This window comes from Prorops nasuta, unplaced genomic scaffold (assembly GCF_024137725.1).
Source record: "Prorops nasuta isolate Cenicafe-Biocafe unplaced genomic scaffold, Cenicafe_Pnas_1.2 PNAS00027, whole genome shotgun sequence".
NCBI classification, from domain to species: Eukaryota; Metazoa; Arthropoda; class Insecta; order Hymenoptera; family Bethylidae; genus Prorops; species Prorops nasuta.
Genome location: NW_027116824.1, coordinates 2,012,163 through 2,034,775, shown reverse-complemented (window position 1 = coordinate 2,034,775; position 22,613 = coordinate 2,012,163). Strand labels below are relative to the sequence as shown.

The window sequence follows — 22,613 nt, the reverse complement described above, 5'->3', positions numbered from 1 at the left end:
AGTAGTGGGAGTTCGGACGATGGGGTGGACCGTGGAAGTGGAAGGGATTTAGGTAGATTTACAGGTTGTGTTAAAGGCAATTTTCAGTTTTTCAAGTTTAATAAAGACATTTTTACGATTCCCGCGAGGTTGAGCAAGACTAAAATAATCTTTTCATATTGAATGAAATAATTATATTTAATAATTATAAATAAAAAGGAATCTGTAAGCTTGATTCGTTTTAATGCAAGTTTTAGTTATCTACAAAGACAAGAATGTCTACCATTTATTTGTCAAGTGCTAGAGTTAGTATTTGACTAGTAAAAGTATTTTAATATTTGATAGCATTATTGCAGTATGATTTTTGCTTGAATGATTTGATGTATAAAAAAAATTTTAAAAACAGCTTAAAATGAAAAATTATTTAAAGTAACAGCATAAAGTATTATATATCACGCAATATGAATAGGAGCTGCTATTCTAAGCTGGTTCTGTATTTGGTTTATCTCTTTATTCATCACACAAGTATGTAACCCTTTGACAACCTTTTCTTGAAAAGTTATATTAGTTATGAAATGCCTTTTAAATGTTCTTATAGATGGGTTACATAGAAACCTGAAGTATTATGAAACCATTCATGCATCAGACTTTCAACATAAGATTGTTAAAAGAGGAGTTCAACATAGCCACCATCCAAATAATAGAATAAGTGAATTAGAATTTTATTCTCATAGAAGGTTGAGAATTTTTTCCTTGTTTTATAGATTTTATTTTTATCACACCAATATTTCATCATAAGTTTGTCTTCAGATATTTCCGGTTAATATTGACACCTAAAAGAGAAGTAATACATTCCAATTTTAAAGCATACGAAATAACTGGGGATGGTAGAGAAAAAACGATCCATATGGGTATGAATTGAAGGTTTTATACTTTTTAGGGGTATTAATTAATTTAATGTTTGATTTTAGATCATGAAAGTTTTTATCATGGCCGTGTATTTGGAGAAATTGATTCTCATGTACAAATACATATAGACAATGAAATTATCACTGCCAGTATAGCAATCTCAAATGAAACTTTTCATATTGAGGTAAGTGATATGAATTTTTGTTATAATGATAGTTATCTAACAATTGTTATAATTCATACTCTACAATTTTGATTTTAGCCCTCTTGGAGGCATCTTCCACATCTAGGTAATAAAACCATGATTGTATATAAATCATCAGATGTTAAATTTAGTTGGGAGCATTATCAGGATGGCCAAGGTCATACTCATGGAGCTCCCAAAACCTGTGGATATGTGAAGGAAGATACATGTAACATACTTTCATATATTTTAACTAACTCCACAAGTATTTTCTGATAATGTTCTATCTAACATAATAAATCTTTCTTTAGATGGGGATGAAGACAATTCAAATTTTATAAGAGAAAAGGAACATAACAGAGTAAAACGACAAACTGAAACTTATGAATATACTCCTACAAAAACACGCTGTCCTCTATTACTTGTAGCTGATTACCGCTTTTATCAAGAAATGGGCTCAAGTAGTACAAAAACTACAATCAATTATTTGGTATTCAAATAATATTTTTAATAAGTTTGGTAAAGTTGGGTATTTACTGGCAAGCACGAATCGAATTGAATAGCTCGAGTCACATGCCGAGATTGCGTTTTCTCGATTTGAGCGGATTCATCTGAGTCAAAATGCGCAGTTTCGTGTGCGAACCGAGACATTTAACTTGATCGATCAATGCTCGCAAGTAGAAACCCACCTGAATAAAAGCTTTATATAATGTTTGTAAATTTACAGATTAGTTTAATCGATAGAGTCCATAAGATTTATAATGATACGTTATGGCAAGAACGTCAAGATCAAGATGGATTTAAAGGTATGGGTTTTGTAATTAAAAAGATTGTTGTTCACAGCGAACCGACACGTGTTCGAGGAGGAGAAACCCATTATAATATGGTTAGAGAAAAATGGGATGTTCGTACTTTATTAGAGGTAATTTACTAGTTTATTTCAATGTTCGATTTTTGTAGTCCATAATATATAACAAAAAATTTTGTAGGTTTTTAGCAGAGAATACAGCCATAAAGACTTTTGTTTAGCACACTTATTTACAGATCTAAAATTTGAGGGTGGTATTCTGGGCTTGGCTTATGTAGGATCTCCGCGTAGAAATTCTGTCGGTGGTATATGTACACCAGGTATTTTAAAAGATGATTCACAAAAGAAAATACTAGTTAATGTCTAGTTTGTCATTTATATCATAAACAAATTTTTCCAGAATATTTCAAAAATGGGTATACTCTTTACCTTAATTCAGGATTAAGTTCAAGCAGAAATCATTATGGACAGAGAGTTATTACACGAGAGGCTGATCTTGTAACAGCGCATGAATTTGGACATAATTGGGGCTCGGAGCATGATCCGGATATTACAGTATATTTTACATTATTATAAATAATTCTTCATTTAATCCAACCATACTACCTTTAACACAAAAATACTATAATTGTAGGAATGTAGTCCTAGTGCAAGTCAAGGTGGTTCTTATTTAATGTACACATACAGCGTCAGTGGGTATGACGTCAACAATAAGGTACGCTTATATCGTAAAGTAATATTAAAGTAGGAGTAGGATAATTAACAGTAATATAATTTGAATTCCAGCGTTTCTCTCCATGTAGTCTACGATCGATTAGAAAAGTATTACAAGCAAAATCTGGTCGTTGTTTCTCAGAGCCAGAAGAATCATTCTGCGGAAACTTAAGAGTTGAAGGTGACGAGGAATGTGACGCTGGTTTATTAGGAACTGAAGATAATGATGCATGCTGCGACAAAAATTGCAAATTACGACGAAACCAAGGCGCAGTTTGTAGTGATAAAAATTCTCCGTGCTGTCAGGGTTGCGTATATATGACACAGGGTATTAAGTGCAGAGATGCACAATATGCAACGTGTGAACAGGAATCACGCTGTACTGGTGCATCTAGTGAATGCCCTCGATCTCCTCCTATGAAAGATGGTACAGACTGTTTGGAGCGTGGACAATGTCGTTTAGGCAAATGCGTTCCTTATTGCGAAACACAGGGATTACAAAGCTGCATGTGTGATACTAGTATGTTATATTTATTAGTCTCACTTCAAGAGCTGGTTTCGAAAGATTCAATAATTATTTAATCAAATATCTTTCAGTTGGGGATGCCTGCAAGAGATGTTGTAGAATGAGTTTGAATGAAACTTGTTTCCCTATTGATCCCCAAGACATACTACCAGATGGAACTCCTTGCATTCAAGGATTCTGCAACAAGGTATTACATTCTTCAAAAATAAATCATACTTTCCAATTATTATTTATTTAAACCTTTAAAATTCTTTAAGGGTGTATGTGAGAAAACAATACAAGATGTAGTTGAACGCTTCTGGGATATTATTGAAGAAATCAATATTAATAAAGTAATGCGATTTTTGAAAGATAACATAATTGGGGTAATGTTAATTAACACAATTCTTCTATGGATACCAACTGGTTGTGTTATAAGTTATATAGATCACCGACGTGAAAAACAAATTGAAAAAAAGTGGCGTTGGAAACAAATTGATGATCTCATTCATCCAGATGTACAGAAACAAGTAATTCGTATTGGAGCACAGAGACAAATCGTACAACAACAATCTATGCAGCAATAGAATAATTAAACTATCATTCCATTTACATTATCAGTATAGCATAAACATGTCTAGTCAAAATACATTAATACAAATTATATATTATTCTTTTAATTGATATTTATAAAGAATAAACTTATAGTAACAGTTTTATAATAAAAAATTGAGTTACTATTTATTTCAATCTTTATTTCCTATATAATCTAATTCAATGCTTTTATAATACATTAGAAAAATGCCCGAAAAAGATTCAAATAAATGTTCTCTTTCATTAATTAATAATTAGGAAGCTAAAACTAGTTATAACAGCAGTCCACGATATACATATACCATGTTTACCAAAACAAAATTTATAGGTATGAGTAAAGAGAAAGGGAGGAAAGGGACGAGTAGTTCTTTGCTGCTAGCAGCTGTTAGCCATGAAATAGTATATATGTCATTCATGATATCATGATCTTGATTTATGACGACATGATGTTTATTCGGTCACATTTGATACCCGGTGAATCCGGTAGTCGATAGTCGGTACTAGTTAGCGTCGTTGATTTGGCGGTACTTCGCGCCACTACGGGCTAGACTACGTTAGACCTTACTAAGCATTAACTTATATTTCACTTGAAAAAGAAATTCGTTATTTAATTTTCTTTCCCAGATGCCGGGCCTCCCTTAATTTGTTTTTCAGAACAAAAATAAAAAGTGAGTGCTCTGATAAACGATTAGATTCATTGCGAGAATAAATTGAATTGAATAGTCGTCATTGTCGGGTTAGAATAATCACTAACCTGACAATATTACTCCAGTGGGGTTAAGAAATGTGTGGAAGAAGATTAATTTATATTTAAAAACACGCAAGCGTATATTAATTGTAATAGTGTTCAAAATGGCGTTCAGTTTAGCCGCTTTTTCATACATTGTAGCTTTAATAATTGATGCTTTCTTAATATTTTTTGCCACATTTCATGTAAGTTTAAAAATCTCACTTATAATGAAAAGATAGCAACTATAATTGTTATTGATTTTTATGAAAATATAACCTCAAATTTTATTTTAGATAATTGCTTTTGATGAATTAAAAAATGGATATAAAAATCCTATTGAACAATGTAACGGATTAAATCCAGTAAGTTAGTCTTAAACTTAAATCTTTATTAAAAAAAGATTTTGAAAATTCATTAGTCATTATATATTACAGCTCGTCATGCCAGAATATGGATTGCACATTTTCATTAACATATTATTTTTAATGAGTGGACAATTTTTCTCATTATTTTTAAATGCTCCTTTAATAATATACCATGTTTGGAGGTACTCAAAAAGGCCTGTCATGACTGGACCAGGTTTATATGATCCTACAAGTATAATGAATGCACATGATTTACAAATGTATCAAAGGGAAGGCTGGATCAAATTAGCTTTTTATTTACTTTCATTCTTTTATTATTTGTATGGGTAAGTCAATTCTATAATTTATTTACTCCAAAGCAATATGTTATCATTTTTTCTAATTAGAACTTTCTTTCAGAATGATCAGTTCGCTTATCCATTGAAACCGTTTATTATCAATATTTATATATGTATATATAGTAATGTATGTATACATAGTAAGTTTATTTTTATTCAAATCCTACTTAAATTTTCATCCTATGACAATAATATTTTAATTTCAAATCTATGTAATAAACTTGATTAACAAAATTTTTCATCAAATTTGTCATAATACCATATTCATTTTTAATAAAGTTTAAAATAAAGGAAATTTTGTATTTGTATATAACATTATAAAAAGATTTATTTAAAGGAAACTTTGTTTCGACAAGAAAATAATCCACTCGAGCATAATTTATCAACCCAGTTCCCATTTGAAACAAGTCAACTGGACAAATTATTTTGAAAGAAGGCTATTATATGAATGAACTATCATGTTGCTGTGAAGTGCGAATCTTTTGTGGAACGCGCCCAATGCCCAATGTCCATACGAAAGTGGCGCCGAAATAAAAGAATTCTTTCCGAATTTCCGACTTTCGACTTTCGAGCTTTATTGTAAAGTATCGATACTGTGAATACATATATGACAAATCTGTGATCGATATATACATACATATACATACTATGGCCGTGTTCCAGAATTGACTGCCAGTACATACAATGACATACATATCATGTTATATCTTTGTCAAGAATGAAGCATTGAAAGAAGACAGAAGGATATTCGCAGTACTGGCAGTAAATTCTGGTACACGGCCTATATATATATATAATTTAGCTTGGAAAACTATATAGATCGAACAACTTCCAAGTACTTCCAACCACTTCCAACTTTGTATTGAATGTTACGTAAAATGTAAGTGATCAAAACTGTTTTAAATTTATTATATACTTTTCCACCTTACAAATATAAATCGTAAAATATGCAACCACAATTTAATTCCTCCATTCACAAATTTACGTATCTTGAATTTTAGTCATCAATAAACGTCATTAATTTATTAATTAATTTTGATATTCTGCAAATCCAAATAATATTATTTTTTGTTCTATCTTGTATAATCTTTAATAATGCAATAAATTTTATTAATTAACCATTAAAAAGTTAATTATTTTATTGCGAAATCTAACCTCTAAATAAAATGACCATGATTTGAGATATTTGATTATTCTTATTTTATTGAAGAAATATTCATCTACACATATAATGGCTGATTCTGGTACGAGCAGGAGGATGTTGTATCCTTACACATGGTCGGCAAAGCTTGTGCAGTTTCCTCATAAATATATTTATAAGCACAGTTGGTTGTACAGATGGTTTCCAATAGGTCTTCTGGTAACTTTCCCAATCTTTTACAAAATTCAAAAACTATGTAAGTATTATATTACTCTTAAAACAAGTTTTCATTTTGTTTATATAACTATTACATTGATTTTTTTTTACATTCAGCATATGCCCCAGAGAATGTTAAGAAATGGAGGGATATTGATTACAAAACATTCTATGGAGGTGATCACCATTAAGCTTAACAAGATTAATGTAGTATAAACAATATTCTATGGATCAAAAATTGTATTGCAAAATAAAATTATAAATAAATGACTGTAAAATAATAATTTTTTATATTTTAGTAGACAATCTGCATTATTATAGATAAAGACTATTTATTTTAAAGGTATTTATTACCAAATTAATTGTATAAAACATACATGGTTACAAAGAAATGTATTCGATAACAGCTGTACAATGTAATGAGAGTTGCAATAATTTGTACCATAGCTTTGTGTATAATAGGCCCAGCTATAAATTTAATTTGGGCAAATATTGGTAAGCAAAATAAGTACTATTGACATCTACAGCTCAGATATACGTAAATATTAAATTAAATATCTTCAACAACATAATTTTTTACACAAAAAATGTTTTAAAATCTGGAAAAATAATTTATTTGAGATTTTTCTTAATCTTGTACTAGCCCATGCAACGAAAACCGCTCCATTGCTCATAAGTTACACTAAATATTAGATGTTTAAATAGGTCATTATCGAAAAAGTATATTATAAGAATAACTAGTAGAGTGCAAGAAATCGTGAGTATAATACTGTAAAGCTTTTTGCTTTAATAAACATTTGAGAACAAACTAGAACGTTGTATGAAAAGTGAATGTCACTCGTTCCGTTTAAATTAAAACTGAAGCGAAATAAGACATCCATTTTTTGCCATTGCTGACAATTTCAGTACACTGATGAAAAAACTGTATTAATGCTTAACAGTGAAATCTATGATTTACAAGATGCTACTACTCCTTAAAAATGAGCTACAAAATATCCTTATTCAACTGCATACTATCTATTATGCGAATTAATTTTCTGTTTTTTGCATCCACTCAAATACGACACTGCATTGACAAGTTAAAGACGCATCTATTTAATCGCTGACTTTTATCTTCCTTCATCAGAATCCTCTTCTTCTTCACTATCCGTTATTCCATTCTCATTCTCCGTACCGATCTTTGCTTTCTTCGCATCTGGTTCTTTTGTTTCACTGCTTTCTATCCTGAGCTCTTTGCATCTTTTCTCGAAATATTTCAGAAGCCTCATACCTGCCCTGTAGACGTAACTGCATTTAAAAAATTATAGAATTTCATTCTCCAAATGCATTACCGTATTTGTTCGGAGGCCAAAGATTTTACTTTCGGTTAAGCATTCTTGTAATTTTATTATTAAAAAAGTGCAGAAGATTTAGGCCGCATTTATTTATAGAAAAAGTAACTTGTGCATTACGATAAGTTAGTATTTATAAAATTTTATAAAATATTAAAGCATTTTGTCATAACAATGATCATGCATTACTATAGTTTAAATCAAAATAATGGTCATCCTAGTTTTTCCAAGAATTGCATGCAAGATAGTTTTCTAGGTTCAAGATGTTATGTAAAAGATATTATTCTGCAGTAAGAAATATAAACAATATACTTTCTATCATTTTTATAATTTTTTTCTAATAATTATTTAACGATTCAAGTAGAATATTTTAGAGACTGTTTAAGAGGACATCACCGTTTATCAAGTGAAAATTTTAATAATTTTTATAGGATTGATAAATCAATAAAAATCGTTTTTTGTGTCAAGCCATTTGAAAAAATTGTCTTACATTCAAGGTTTAAAACATGCATCACAAGAATTATATACTAAAAAAATATTATCTTTTACTTTTTTCAGTCCTATAAAAGTGATTAAAATTTTAGATTGAAAAACTGTTATGGTCCATGAAAAGGCAAATTCAAATCCGTCGTTGTTAGGATATACTTTGTATCTCTGGCATCCGAACCTTCATACAGCTAATAAAATTCCTACTGATAAATACATACTTGTACACAGAACTGTGTTCTGTATTATAAGTCTGACAATTATCAAATATCAATCGGCAATCGCTATGAAATTGTTCAATGGTCTCGTACAGACCATTTGCAAGTTTCTCTTTAACCGTGCCAAAATCCATGGGGCTGGTAATGATATCATGGTAATCAGGAACCTCGTCCTTGGTAACTGGTGACAGGAATGGCCAAGAATCTCTGTGATGTCTGATGTCAGTAAGAAGATCCTGCACTTTTGGTACAAATGATTTGATCCCGGTTTTGTCTTGCAATACTTCTGCTGCTCTTTTCGATGATCTTCTTGTCTGTCTTGGCTCTGTCTCCTCAGAATTGCTACTATCTGTAGATTAGAACAAAATCACGGTCAAGCTCATCTCAAACTGTCCACAAAAATTTATCATTAAATTTCTAAACTATTCGCTGTTTAAAACAAGCTTTTCGTCGTTATGGTTTCTAAAACTTAATCCTCCAACTGAACACTGGGTCTCTTTGAGCACCAGTGAAAATTTAAATCGAAATGTTTAATATGGTTTAAATTATTATAAATAATGTATCTTTTTTTCGGTTATCGACGTAATTCTGGAACCAGCAAATAGAAGTATCATGGTATGCATCGTAATTTTTAGATTTTTACAATGATTTTTTAATAGAAGATTTAACAAATTGTGGGCCTAATGTATATACGATGCCGGAAAAGTGTAATGTACAGACGGAGGATTAAAGTAATTCAGACATGTTTCTTTTTTTCCGAACTTTCATTCCTTTTTGTACTTCTAAAGAATGAAAAGTACAGATAAGAGTAAAAAATTAACACTAGACGCCATGCCACTCATGCATGGCGAATATGATGGGAAAAACATGAATTTATTCTAGGCAACCAGCATATTAAATGCAACAACTGTTAAGCAGAATCTCCTTCCTTTTCTCTGTCGCAAAACCTATAAAAATTTTGAACCAATTAATAGCCAGCATGCAGCGAAGCATTAATTACAAATCCGCTAAAAATTACACAGCAAATGCATTTGCGGATTTTTGTAATAAAATTAGAGCTAAGATGTTTATGGATAATTATAATTAGTGAAATTGTGAAGGACAATGATTTAATTATTGAAAAATTTTTTATGAAATAAAGGGGAATATTTATACAGACCGTCCCAGTCTGTGGACTCTGTAGTAAGAAGACTCTTGGCAAAACCGTGGATGCGCGAGCGTGCCGCAGCCGCGCACGGCCTCTCCGTCTCTCTTTCCCTTTCACGCCCCCTCACTACCAACACAATCAAAACTAAACCTCTCTTTCTTTTATTATACCATTTCTTTCATTGTAAGGCACTGCGAAACGTATTCTAACAAATAACGAATTTCAACAAATCTAATTTTTTAATGTAATTTCGCAAAGCCTTAATCTTTTCTGATCCACGTTTTTTGGTGCCAATGTAGTTTCTTGATTTAAATCATTTCGATGACCTGTTGACTCAGGGGTAGAGTTATATATCTAATAATTTAGTTTCGTGGATCGTTAAAAAGATTACCACAGCTTCTCAATAATAATTTGTTTTGCTTACCATGCTTTGTTGTGTTTCTTTTGCGACCTTTGCACTTTTGACAAACCCACGTGCCACGAGGAGCTCTTGACAATGGAGGTTCTATGCACTCTAAGTGAAGGTGATTGGTACAGATGTCACAGCTTATCAGTTTTCCACCGCTTTTACAAGCTGAGCACAAACGAATGGATTTACTCGATCTATTGAAATTATTATAAAATTAACATGTATCGTAATAAAAACCTAAGTAATTATTATGTATAATAATAATAATAGAAATAGTACAAATCATCGGAGCTGTGAGGACTATCAACATCCTCATCCATATATTCATCTCCACTTTCTGGAACACGCCTGGCTCGATTATGTCTAGTTTCCTTGGTAAGTACAACTTCCTCCTCTGCCTCATCCTCAAATCTTTTTCTCTTTCTCACCTTTTCCTTTGGCTTCGTCTCTCGAGGTTTACACGTTAAACAGAACCAGTCTCCTTCGGGTACAGACTGTAAATACAGTTATAACTACAGTTTTTTGTAACTTACAATGAATATTGAAAATAAAAATTGATAAAATTACAGTTAATTTTGGTTTTAAGCAATAGAGATGATGTCCTTTGTTGCAACCATCGCACAAAAGCATATTTTCTCCGTCCCTTCGTCTTTTGCAGATACGACATTGAGCATTGTATGCACTTTTTCCCCAGGCAACGCTATTTTCGAGAGTACTCAGATGTACAAAGAGTTGAGACCAACTCGTCGAAGCCATCAATGATTGTTCCCATCTTTCTCTCACCTCCTCACCAGACCATTTCTTGTCCTTATCGTCGCCTCCCAATGGTTTCTTCAAATATTTCTGCTCTACTGCATGTAATAGTTGTACAATGGCGCATGCCATATCTTTTATAGCAGCTTGCTGTTCTGCGTTCGTCGTTTCCTCGCTATCCCCTGGTGGACCTAGGTAAATTCCCGGATCTCTGTATGTCTTTATATTAAGACTTCCAGCTTCGGAATCTGGTGTACCTGGCCTGCTATGCTTGAATTCACTCTTAATTTTGTCTAGTGTTATGTTCGACGCTGATTCACCGTCCATTTCATTTTTAATCTTCAGAACAGATTTGTCTTGTTTCTCAGTGCTTTTATTTACTACGTGCCTCCAAACTTCGCGGTCTACATCTTTTAAACAGCCCAGACCACCAACCTTTATCTTATCTTCAAAATCTAATATGTAATCCCTCAAAGTCAGTTCGAATGCTAAGTCCACTGATATACCTTGTGGGAAACTTAAATTCGAGTTCTCATATTTGTTCTTCTTCTGACTTTTATTTGGCGGTCCCTTTGGAGGCTCTTTAAACTGAAAGTTTTAATTGCAATACAAGTTATATAATGTCTTATTCATTAAAATTTAGTGATTTAAATATAGAATTTCTTCTTACTATTTCAGGATTAAGTTTGTTCTTTGGACATTCCTCAAGGATTGCAGTTAAAGTAGACATTTCGTTAACTAAATTATTTTTAAGTTCCCCTTCCCTAATACCCCTTGTACTTAAACCATTCAGCAAGGCTTCTATATCTTCCTGCGTTCCGTAAAAGTTCCATTTTGGTCCTGACCTCTTCCAGTGAACGGGACAGTCCTTGTCGCTTGTACAAGCCATCAAGGATCGTCTCACATCGACATGGTCGTGCTTAAAGTCTTTTCTAGGCGACTTCAGTCCATTCTTGTCCGATATGTTACCTTTCTTCGGTGACTTCTTGGCTTTTTTGAAACTGTTCTCCTTATCGCTAAATTCATCCTCGAATTTATTTCTCAAGTATGCGTAAGTAGATTCCCTATCTTCCAATCCAGGTTGATAAGGAGTTCCTTCAGGAAGGCAAGTTCCAGGCCACCATTCGTCATTTTCCACAAAAATTCCTGAAGACACATTCCAAACATAATAAATTATTATTGTATAAATAAATTTAATATTAAAAAATACTGCCACTAGCTACATTTTATTTCAATCATTAAATTATATGCATTAACGAGAAATTTACCTGGTATAGAGAGAAACCTCCAGTATCTTCGATGTGCTCGATCAGCTCCTAAATACAACATCATAGTATCATCTTTAGAAGCAAGCTGCAACTCCTTTAACCTCTGTTCAACCTCCTCCCTTTTCTTTTCCTCTTCACAATTACCACGAGTAATTTTTTTCGGTCTCTGAACCTCTTCCTCAGCTTTTCCATCTTTTTCTTTTTCCTTCAGTTTTTCCTTCTCCTCTTTTTCCTTCCTCTGTTCAGCTATGAGAAACGATTTCAACTCTCTTTTCGCTTGCTGTACTCTTTCATACCTTTCCTCGATAATGTCCCGTACTGACGCGAATGTCAACAATTGATTGATGAGACACGTTGTCAATGTTAACTTCTCGTCCAAATTAAATTCACAAACGCTGCGATGCCCTAACAATCTTAAGATGTGTGTACTATTTATTCTTAACAGTAACGCTGGATCATCATGATTAGTGTAACCACCTAAAAAAATATTTTCATTAAAGTTTCTTTAGTTTTGTAGCTATTTGGCTAAGTGAAGCGATTTTCTCACCTCTCTGAGAATAACGCCATTTGGAAGCAGCCTCACTGATTCTACCACCGGAGCTTAACAAGTGCTGTCGTAAAATTTCACTTAACGTGAAAGGATCCAATGTTAACTCCGATAATTTGCAATTTTGATGGGTCTGAGACCAGCCAGACGCTATTGTAGCTAATTTTACTGCCTTGGCCATGGACGACGCACCTTCATACATGTTAATATCATTCGCTAAATTTGATGCATCTGCGTGAATTTCGTCCTCCTCGTCAGCCTGGTATTTAAAAATATTCGACAGTAACAACTGTAAAAGATCACTCCAAGGACCAGTGGTTTCTTTTATCAAGAGTGCACGCTCCAGTATGTCCAATGTCAGACCTCCTGGGAAATATGTATTGACCTCTAGTTCTTCATTAAAGGATAATAGAAATTCTAAAATCATTACAGCATCCCCAAATTTATTGTTTGGTATAGGACAATTTATAGGCGTTGGTGTTGGAATAGGACACAAATCCTCGCATTCCAAGTCTTCTCTTGGCTTATTCCACTGTCGTACAAACGCCGCTAATGCAGCCAATTTTTGTTTCTCTTCCTTCTTTCTCTCTCGTTTCAAAACTCTCTCCTCCTTACGCTTTTCCTTTTCCTCTTGCACCTTGGCCATGTTATCTTTTTTGATTTTCCCATTCATCCTGTTTTAAAAAATACAAAATTAATTTCAAGAATTATCAAATTTTGTTGTTAACTTGAGAAGCTTACTTAGGCTGCCTATATTTTTTTACTATCACTCCAGTTTCGTTTACTTTTCTGAGAGGATCTGGCTTTTCAAAAGTCCTATGTTTACTTGGATCTGAAGTTAAAAATTTATCAATACTCTCTTGCTTATGTTTTATTACTTTTTTTGGACGCGATGTAAAATCTGGTGAAGGCCCCGCAAATATTGAATCGAATCTAACTTTAGCAATGCCATATTTTTGAAGTACACTTTCCTAAAATAAAATAATACCATCAGCTCTATCATTTAATACCATAAAAAAGTACTAAAAATCTTTATTGTAATAATACCAACCTTAATTACCCAAATACCATTTTGACTTTGTTCACAAAGCTGACGAAGGAAAATTTTATTTCTTTCTCGACTGTAGTGCTGTTTTCTTCTTCTTACTTGAGTTGCTTCTACAACCATTAGTTGACTAACATCAGAGTCCCCACTATCTAATTGTTCTACCTCATAACGAAATAGTTTAGCTGGTGGATGATACTGTCTATCCTGAGGACTCCTAATATACAAAATTTAGTAATGAATAATGATAATAAAATTTGTTTTAGTTAAAAATATACTTTTGACAAAATTACTTTGCATTTTCCTTAAGATATGCTTTAATTTGTAGATCAGTGGGTGGTATTACTTGAAGTACATGACAGTCGCTCCAAGAATCTTCAGTAAAACTTGCTTCAACCATTTCTCCCACAAAATATCTATCCCTTGCAAATTGGTATACATCTTCTACAACCTCATTAAAAGCTGACCTATTTGTTTTACTGGCTAGATATAATATAGGTATACGCAACTGTAAACAAAAATAATAGTAAATAAACAATCTAAATTTTGAGATAATCTTTCCTCAATAAAAATATAAAAAAGACTCATACTTCCATAGGAAATTCTTTAAGGCTCTTTTTAGCATTTTCTTCGCACTGTAAGGCTTCCTCATAAGTCATGTTAGTTCTTCCTGTGATGCTACATGACCAAATAAGAGAGTTGCATAAAATAATTCTTTCACAAAATTCACTGAAACAGAAAAAATTAGCTTAAATAAACTGGCATTTTACCTAATCCTAACATTAAAAATAAAACTTAAAAAAAAAATAAACTGACAAAAGAAAGAGAATACTGAAATTATCATTCTTTTAAAGCTGACATTTAACATAATATTGAAGATAACGTAAGAATAAGCTTTGAAAGTTCGTGCTAGAATAAATTTGGGTTATTTTTTACCACTACATCTAATATTAAAAGGTTAAACTATCTAAAAATATAAGCAAGTAAAAAAGTTGAGAGACTATTAATGCTCAGGAATTAGTAATCAAAAATAGAACTTTCTAGGTTAGGCATAGTGTTTTTGAAGATTATCAAAAAGCTTACTTGTAATCTTTGAAGATTTCATTGGTAACCTCGCAAAGAAAGACTTCGTCGTCATCCCTGTAGTCCGAGGAGACGTGGAGACGTTGAAAAGGCGACTTCCTCAAAAGCGGCATTGTCAGTCTTGATATATCTTCAAAAAAGACTTTAAGACTCTCGAGGAATTTTAAAGATAAGTTTGATCACTTGGAAAGCAATCGTCCTATTCGCCACTGGCCTCAGTAGTAGCGTAGTATTCGCTTCGTAGTCGATTCGTAGATCCAGTCACACGCGAGTCCACACTCCACGGACCAACGGGATACGCAGAACGGAATTTTTACAACCTTACTAGAAATGCCGGACCTAACCTTATCAACCACTGATGCTTTTCCCTATCGCCCGATCTTTACCAGGTATCGGGGCAGCATCTTAATTGACATTTCTCCATAAAAATCACAAACTCATGACAAAGCACGATTTTTAACAGAACTGTGAAAGCGCGCATTCACACCTGCCACTAAGAAACCGGAAGTGGAGCCAACGATTCTGCCAATATAATAAATTGTATAAACGACAGTTCCTTCGGTCTCGATCCATTAGCTTATCTTTTACTCGCCATCTGATGACAAATTGTAAATTTATATATTAATTTTTTAGCTTCTTTCTTATTCTTATCTTAATTCTCTTCTACTCTAGAAAGTCAAAAGTTGGAGCTTTGATTATTCAACTATAGTTACGCATGAATGCCTATACAATACAATAAACTTATCATAAAATATTCAAATTTCCATGAATGTTTTGTCTTTCATTGATTATATACTTTTGTCTGTTTTTGTCCGTAGACGAAATTTTTCCTTGCAGCACTTACTCGACACTCGATGCAATCGTTTTTTTTTATTTTTTTTTTTTTTTTTGATGGAAAATAAATACTACATTTACATGCTCTTGTGAGCCACTGTGAGCTAAAATTGGGCGCGAACAAACAAACAGCTTCATATAATTTTTACATAATTCTTTTTCTTCGCTACCTTCCTATCATCGTATTCGATATGAACCGTTTCCATCTTCTTTTTAAATAGTTATATATTTAGTTTTTTCTTTTGATTTTTATTTTAACCAAGATAAACGTTGAAAGAGCATTTTACGCTTGAAGCATTTTGTCGCCACATCCGGTTTTTCCAATAGGGATAACTAAATTGGCGGGAAATAAAGCACGAATCATCGCAAGCTGGACAGCATAACACGATATTTGCATTTATTTAATAATAATTAAATAAGCTTATCCTTTATATTTTAAAGATGCAACAAATATAACGACTATATATGTAATCTTTCTTAAAAATATATTTACAAAAATATTATAAATTAAAATATTACATATGAAAACATGTCTACTTATACACTTTATTCTAGCCATTCTGTTATATATTGACATTTTATTGGCGTAACATCTCCAAGATCACAGCAATTCTTTCTTACCTGAAAAAAAACTAACTAGATGAGAAAAATTCAATTCACTGCTGAAATAGAATAAAATTCATTGATAAAATGATGTTTAGAAGTTTTTAACTTACTGGACATACTCCGCATGGAGTAGCAATTAAACCTGGTGGAACTAATAAAGGCTGTACAGCTCTGTATAAAGTATTTCCATCTTCTGTCAATGTTTTTTCCACTTTACCATCATAAACCAAAGTATTTAGTATCATTTCCAAGTCTTCTACAGATAGTTTTACCTTAAAAAAATAAATTATTTTAACTTTAAAAGTTTAGAACATATAAAGACACATTACTAAAAACCAATTACCTTACTGATTCCTAGATCTGAAATGAACTTCCAGACTTCTTTTGAAGACGCATATGCAATGTCTCTAGCAGCTATTGGTCCAGCTCTACAATTTTTTGTTCCTTCCTTCTTTTGTTCCAAAAAACGGTAGCACTGCTGATTTAAAACATCTACAAATTCTGCTTCAAAATCTTGATCCTGATACCAAGCGCCACCAGTTACTGATCTATCTGGTTCTAAGTTGTATAGCATGTACACTTTCTTTTTACTTGCAGCCACAGATTTGACTGCTTTTATAAATTTCTTAGTTTCTAAGCTCTTTAAAATTTTATTCAGTTGAGTAAGCATCAGATTTGACTTAAATCTGATGTCTCTAATCCATATACCCTTGTTCCCTGCTTCTTCTATTATACTATAAACTATTTTTTCCTCATTATCAGCTCCTTTTGCTACTTTTGCTTTAGAAGGGTCTTTCAACCTGTAGAGCAATGATCCTCCTTGTTTAAATAAATCAAAATATCCCTGAGATAACAGCTTGTTTATATACTGTGCTCTTTGCACTGGTTGTATATCTGGAAATTCAGCTGTTAAATCCTTATCAGATATGCCTTTTGGATGAGCTTGGGCTAAATTAATTATCCTATGGAAAAAAACATTATTCTTATACCGACATACAATGAAATTATGAAATACTAGTTTAATATACGAAGTATTGGTAAACATGCAAAATATAACCTAAAAATAAGTGTTAGTTTTAATTAAAAAGTCATTTTATAAAAGAACACAAAATATACTTTTGCTCCATTGTCATCGTTGCCAAGTCCGCCATTCTAAATTATAGGCTGCTAACTGCTTCTGTCAGACACTCAGACTCCCAGAGACTCGACCTAGCACTGCGGCGTGCACACTAACACAATGACAGTGAGATAAGAATGTATATTGGTGAATATGCATACTATCAGCGCAAACTATCGGTCAATTTTCGCAGTTTTTGAGTGTAATTTATTTATACGTATATAGTTAAACATTGACACTTCGCTATCATTGTGTTGGTGTGCACGGTCTCTATAGGCAGTCTTAAAGTCCTAACTCCTAACTCCTCACGCTGTCCACCGGTCACCGTCCACGGCGCCCACTGCCCAGTCCACTAGGAGTTAGGACTAGGAGAAGTAGGAGACACTGACAGTAGGAAGGACGAAGAAGACAGGAGAACCAAGAGGACCTAGATAAGTTAGTTAGAGGATGATTGATTGACTCTTAAAAGTTTGTATTATTCTATCGAATATATAATATGAAAAGTTTATCAAAATAAGTCATAACTCTTAATTTTGTTTATCAATAATAGAGATGGATGAATCGCTAAAAATAGCTTCAAAAAACTGGGATAATATTGTCAATTCAGCATCTAAGGTATACAAAATTTTATAGTACACGTAATTTCCACTCGTATAAGAACTGTCATCAAATAAGAATATATTTTCTGAACGCGTGTTGTACAAACAAAAAAATGATTTTATTCACGAACTTTCTCCTTTTTTTTAATTTATTTGTAGATAGGTTATAGTAATGGTGTATTAGATGGATCAAATGAAGTCTTTCAAGAAGGATTTGACATTGGATACAAAGAAGCATTTAACTCAGCTTTTACTGTGGGAATATATAAGAGCTGTCTTACTAAATTGCCCAAAAATCATCCAGATAATATAAGAGATATCATAAAGAAAATTAATCAGGAAGAATGTTACATATGTGTTAATAATTTAGAAGATGAATTAAATTTAAGCTCAATGAATTTAGAAAATATTATAGAGGAACAACGGAAATTATCTGTTAAAACTATAAAGGAATTACACCAATATTTTGAACCTTTTATGAAACAACAGGGCATCGACATAAGCACATTCAACAGTTCAAGTTGACTTGGTCTAAGAAGCATTTTTATTATTATCCACGTGATTTCTAAATAAAGTTTGGCTAATGCCAATAATTTGTTAATTTAGGAATTTATATTTTCCTTTAAAAGTACATAGCATGTATGCATCAATATTGAATAAAGAATATGACAAAAGCTTATAAATATAATCCTTCTGGGGATCCTTCCTTTTTTCGGTATAAAACGCTTTCTTTAGACTTTTTGAAATCGTCGCTAGTAACTTTCATACGGCGCTCACGGAGTGCCATTAAACCAGCTTCAGTACAAATTGCCTAAAATATAATATTTGAATACAGTAAAACTAATTTCTGTTGGATTGCATATTTTCTTTAAATTAAAAGTTTACATACCTTAATATCAGCACCAGATAAATCGTCCTTAGCCATAATTAATTCAGCCAAATTTACATCAGGTGCTAATGTCATCCTACTTGTATGAATGCTGAAAATACGTCTTTTAGTTTTTTCATCAGGTAATGGGAATTCAATTTTTCTATCAATACGACCAGGTCTTATAAGGGCTGGATCTAAAGTTTCTATTCTGTTTGTTGCCATTACAACTTTGACATCTCCTCTACTATCAAAGCCTAAAAATAAAATGAAATATTTCATATTCAATTATGATATTTTTAATTCTTCTCAAAATAGAAATTAATACTTTTCATACCATCTAATTGATTAAGTAATTCTAGCATAGTTCTTTGAATTTCACGCTCTCCTCCACTATTACTATCATATCGTTTAGTCCCTACTGCATCAATTTCATCAATGAAAACAATTGATGGAGCATGCTCTTCTGCTACTCTGAAAATTTCTCTAACCAGTTTTGGACCATCACCTAAATATTTCTGGATAAGCTCAGAGCCTACAACTCTCAGGAAAGTAGCAGAAGTTTGATTAGCTACAGCTTTTGCCAAAAGTGTTTTTCCTGTTCCAGGAGGACCATACAAAATAACACCTTTTGGAGGTTTGATGCCCATTTCTTCATAATATTCTGGATGGGTCAGTGGCAGCTCAACAGATTCCTTGATTTCCTGAATCTGAGTATCCAAACCTTGATGAAGAAATACTTATTAATGAATGAGAAAAGTTATAATTTCCAAAATGTATCTCTGATAAAACTGTACCACCAATATCAGCATATGTTTCTTGGGGTGCTTTTTCCAATTTCATTACTGTTACCATTGGATCTGTATCATCCCCTAGTACACCTACTACTGCATGAACTTTGTGATTCAGCAGTACAGAGCACCCAGGCTCCAATTGATCTTTATCAACAAACGATAAAATTGACACATAATGTTCTGAACCAACAGACGTTGATACAATTGCATGATTATCATCAATTATTTCCTCTAAGGTTCCTACTGACATTGGAGTTCCTCTAAGATCATCAACTTTAGACCTCTCTTCTTCATTTTTTTCTTCCTGCGGTTTCAGTCGTTCTTGATTCCTAATAAACTCTTCTTCCATAAGCAGATAATCCTTTATCCTTTCTAATTTTAAAAGCTTTAGTCTACAGCGTGTATGAGGAGTAACTTGAGGTAATTTCAAAGCTGCATCCGGTCCTTTGGTCCTTCTCTTCTTCTTACCAACTCTAGTAGGAATTGGTGGTTCATACTTTTTCTTTTTGTCTTTGTCATCTTTCTTGTCCCCTCCTGTACCACCTGCACCAGACTGTTGCTGACCCTAATTGCAAATATTGAACACTATCAATGAAGTTTATTAAAATAATTTCTAATAAATAAAAACCTCATTAGTACTATAGTAATACTCTACTAGGAATTTAACCTATACAAGAAAATTTCCACATGCATAGATATACTTTTTTAAATAATATAAATTAATATAATACAACGATGTTTAATTTATTATTCTCTAATTAGTAATTTATTGTATTTTATAGGATTTACCATTTTTAGTTTCGTTTGTTATAAAACTACGAAACGGCAGAGTCACTTAATTCAGGTTGACCAACTTGTGAAAGTTGTGAAGTGTAATTGTGACGTGAACGACGTGAACGTCCGTGATTGTCGTGAACCATTCTGAAATACTCACGAAGATAGTCACTAATCACATAAATTTCAATTCGTCGATTGTAGTACAGTTCGTTCTAATATAATTGATGGATGGTAAAAAAGATTGTCAAATGATATAAGAATATAGATTTTATCTTTTAATTATCTCCGGAATTTATAAACAAAACTTAAGTTCAAGTTAAAGTTTAAGACCGGAAAAATCTATGTATGACTTAGGGTGAGATTCACCAAGTCCGGCTTGAAGGCTAGCCGGGCTAATATGGTATACTTTCGGGCTAAAGTAGTATAGTTTCCGCTACATGAGCTGTATGAGTTTAGCCCGGCTAGCCCCAAGTGGCCCCAAGCTGGGCTTGGTGAACCTCACCCTTAAGGTGAACCCTACCAAGTCGGGTTAACTTAGGGTGAGTCCGACCAACTCATTTTAATTTAAAGGGACATTAAAAAGTATCACCAACCTTAGAAAAGGAAAATAATTTTTTGTTTTAACGTTTCCAGCTTGCACAGGTTATAGCATAATGAATAAGGAATAAAGGAATACAAAAATTGGACCAAAATACCAAATTACCATAGAGGGAAACTTCAACAAGTTATCACTAACTCCGAACCTCGTAATTCCAAATAGTTTTGCTTTTAAGGTAAGTTTTTTATTTTGCGTTATATTCTAAAAATAATATTTGTCAACAATGATAATTTTTTATTATACATAAGGACTTTGGTGAAGTAAATAAAACTGGATGTGCTAGTAGTGATGGAACTTAATGAACAGCTAAGAACAAAATATGAAAGCAAGAAAAAAGAATACTTAACGTTTGATAAGAAACTGACAATAATAGAGTTAATAAAAGAATTTTCGGCGGTTATAGAAAACAAGAAAACAGATGCTGTAAGCACATCTATGAAAAATAAATCGTGGGATGAAATCAGTACAAAATTTTATAGAATGCATGGACAACACATAAACAGTGAGTCATTAAGAACATTCTGGGTAAATACAAAAACGAATACCAGAAAACATTATGCAAAACTAAAGCAAGAGTTATATAAAACAGGTAATTAAAATGTTTAAACAATTATAATATTTTTCTTAGTTTACGTATAACAATTCTTTCAGGTGGTGGTAGAAATGAAGTGAAGCCAAACATACTATATGAGAAAGCATATGAAATAATACAAAAATCAGTAGATGGTTTATATAACCCATTTGACTCGGATACTAGTTTTTCGTCTTCTATTAATACTCCAGTTGAAAATTATTTTGAAGAAGAGGCTGATGATCCAGATGATGCGGATAATGCAGTTTTTCAAGTAAGACAAAACTTATTATTTCGTAGTATAAATTAGCATATGTAAATTAATAAATCTTTTTATTAAAACATGTTTAATTTCATTTTTAGTTTTTAATTGATGAAAATGAAGTGAATCAGTGGGATAAATGGTCTCCAAATCAATTAAAGAAGCCTATAAGTCCACCATTGAGCAATAAAATAGCTGTTAATTCAACGATTAAGAAGAAGAAAATAAAAGGAGACCTGCTATTAGAAAGCAAACTAGAGCTAGCTCATTTAATGAAACAGCATTTACTAGAAAAAGCAAATTATGAGAAAAAAATTCTAAATATGCAATTGAAAAAGGAAGAATTGCAAGTAAAATTGTTAGAGGTCAAACTAAAAGAATCAGCAAACATGCATTCAACTACACTGGTAATAGTTTTTTGTTTATAATTTTAGTAATTGAAGACAGGTGTTTATGTATTTTTCATCTTAAGTTTTGTGTTTTAGACTGCATTTCCCAGAGATGAATATCACGAAAAGTTACATGTTGAATAGGACGAAGGAGTATAGGTTATGACTGATATCGATTAAAATTTGTTTGCATGTGACATTTACTCTCGTTGTTACCAAAGTCCAGTGATATTAATAATGTTTACTATGTTAATTAATTATATGATCTAAAGTTTAAACCCTGTGATATTATAAATACTTAATATGTTAATTATATCAAGTGAAGGTTAAGCTCTGTGATATTATAGTTAATATTTAAAATTAATAATGTTATTCAAAGTTTCATATTCTCTTGTTTAATGATTAAAGAACTGATTTAGATTAAAATA

General features: G+C 32.3%; 7 protein-coding genes across 10 annotated transcripts; 4 read left to right on the top strand and 3 right to left on the bottom strand.

The window, feature by feature from the left end:
• The first annotated feature begins 17 nt into the window (after positions 1–17).
• On the top strand, positions 18–3,821 carry Tace (ADAM 17-like protease Tace). The gene is made up of 13 exons (XM_066741942.1): positions 18–504; positions 578–716; positions 790–890; positions 951–1,072; positions 1,151–1,301; positions 1,384–1,562; positions 1,800–1,994; positions 2,062–2,200; positions 2,281–2,435; positions 2,515–2,595; positions 2,667–3,114; positions 3,192–3,307; positions 3,378–3,821. Exons 1-13 carry the CDS (start codon positions 441–443, stop codon positions 3,684–3,686), a joined length of 2,199 nt encoding a protein of 732 aa, XP_066598039.1. The 5' UTR covers positions 18–440; the 3' UTR covers positions 3,687–3,821.
• Positions 3,822–3,978: 157 nt separating this feature from the next.
• Positions 3,979–5,421, top strand: cni (protein cornichon). The gene is made up of 4 exons (XM_066742264.1): positions 3,979–4,626; positions 4,717–4,785; positions 4,858–5,114; positions 5,188–5,421. The coding sequence occupies exons 1-4, from the start codon at positions 4,546–4,548 to the stop codon at positions 5,210–5,212; spliced, it is 432 nt and encodes a 143-aa protein (XP_066598361.1). The 5' UTR covers positions 3,979–4,545; the 3' UTR covers positions 5,213–5,421.
• Positions 5,422–6,701: 1,280 nt separating this feature from the next.
• Acf (ATP-dependent chromatin assembly factor large subunit) lies at positions 6,702–15,252 on the bottom strand. 3 transcript variants are annotated; one of them, XM_066742258.1, is made up of 14 exons: positions 14,771–15,252; positions 14,278–14,416; positions 13,981–14,195; positions 13,694–13,904; positions 13,384–13,613; positions 12,643–13,316; positions 12,096–12,572; positions 11,498–11,973; positions 10,642–11,415; positions 10,354–10,568; positions 10,090–10,268; positions 9,678–9,791; positions 8,522–8,867; positions 6,702–7,758 (listed from the first exon to the last, which is right to left on the bottom strand). In XM_066742258.1, the coding sequence occupies exons 1-14, from the start codon at positions 14,881–14,883 to the stop codon at positions 7,593–7,595; spliced, it is 4,329 nt and encodes a 1,442-aa protein (XP_066598355.1). In that variant the 5' UTR covers positions 14,884–15,252; the 3' UTR covers positions 6,702–7,592. The 3 variants fall into 3 exon arrangements, with proteins under 3 accessions (XP_066598355.1, XP_066598354.1, XP_066598356.1); XM_066742257.1 differs by having other exon boundaries at positions 6,702–7,770; positions 14,771–15,251; XM_066742259.1 differs by lacking the exon at positions 9,678–9,791 and having other exon boundaries at positions 6,702–7,770; positions 14,771–15,251.
• Positions 15,253–15,982: 730 nt separating this feature from the next.
• Polr3F (RNA polymerase III subunit F) lies at positions 15,983–17,789 on the bottom strand. 2 transcript variants are annotated; one of them, XM_066742086.1, is made up of 4 exons: positions 17,327–17,789; positions 16,554–17,172; positions 16,321–16,482; positions 15,983–16,225 (listed from the first exon to the last, which is right to left on the bottom strand). In XM_066742086.1, exons 1-4 carry the CDS (start codon positions 17,359–17,361, stop codon positions 16,151–16,153), a joined length of 891 nt encoding a protein of 296 aa, XP_066598183.1. In that variant the 5' UTR covers positions 17,362–17,789; the 3' UTR covers positions 15,983–16,150. The 2 variants fall into 2 exon arrangements, with proteins under 2 accessions (XP_066598183.1, XP_066598182.1); XM_066742085.1 differs by lacking the exon at positions 17,327–17,789 and having other exon boundaries at positions 16,554–17,309.
• Positions 17,790–17,879: 90 nt separating this feature from the next.
• Positions 17,880–18,451, top strand: LOC136782521 (uncharacterized). Its single transcript, XM_066742008.1, has 2 exons — positions 17,880–17,942; positions 18,086–18,451. Exons 1-2 carry the CDS (start codon positions 17,880–17,882, stop codon positions 18,449–18,451), a joined length of 429 nt encoding a protein of 142 aa, XP_066598105.1.
• On the bottom strand, positions 18,442–20,509 carry Rpt2 (26S proteasome regulatory subunit Rpt2). Its single transcript, XM_066742082.1, has 5 exons — positions 20,378–20,509; positions 19,592–20,153; positions 19,132–19,518; positions 18,816–19,051; positions 18,442–18,737 (listed from the first exon to the last, which is right to left on the bottom strand). Exons 1-5 carry the CDS (start codon positions 20,378–20,380, stop codon positions 18,603–18,605), a joined length of 1,323 nt encoding a protein of 440 aa, XP_066598179.1. The 5' UTR covers positions 20,381–20,509; the 3' UTR covers positions 18,442–18,602.
• Positions 20,510–21,000: 491 nt separating this feature from the next.
• On the top strand, positions 21,001–22,589 carry LOC136782499 (uncharacterized). Its single transcript, XM_066741955.1, has 5 exons — positions 21,001–21,138; positions 21,212–21,552; positions 21,615–21,808; positions 21,898–22,203; positions 22,282–22,589. The coding sequence occupies exons 2-5, from the start codon at positions 21,252–21,254 to the stop codon at positions 22,327–22,329; spliced, it is 849 nt and encodes a 282-aa protein (XP_066598052.1). The 5' UTR covers positions 21,001–21,138; positions 21,212–21,251; the 3' UTR covers positions 22,330–22,589.
• The last annotated feature ends 24 nt before the right edge of the window (positions 22,590–22,613 follow it).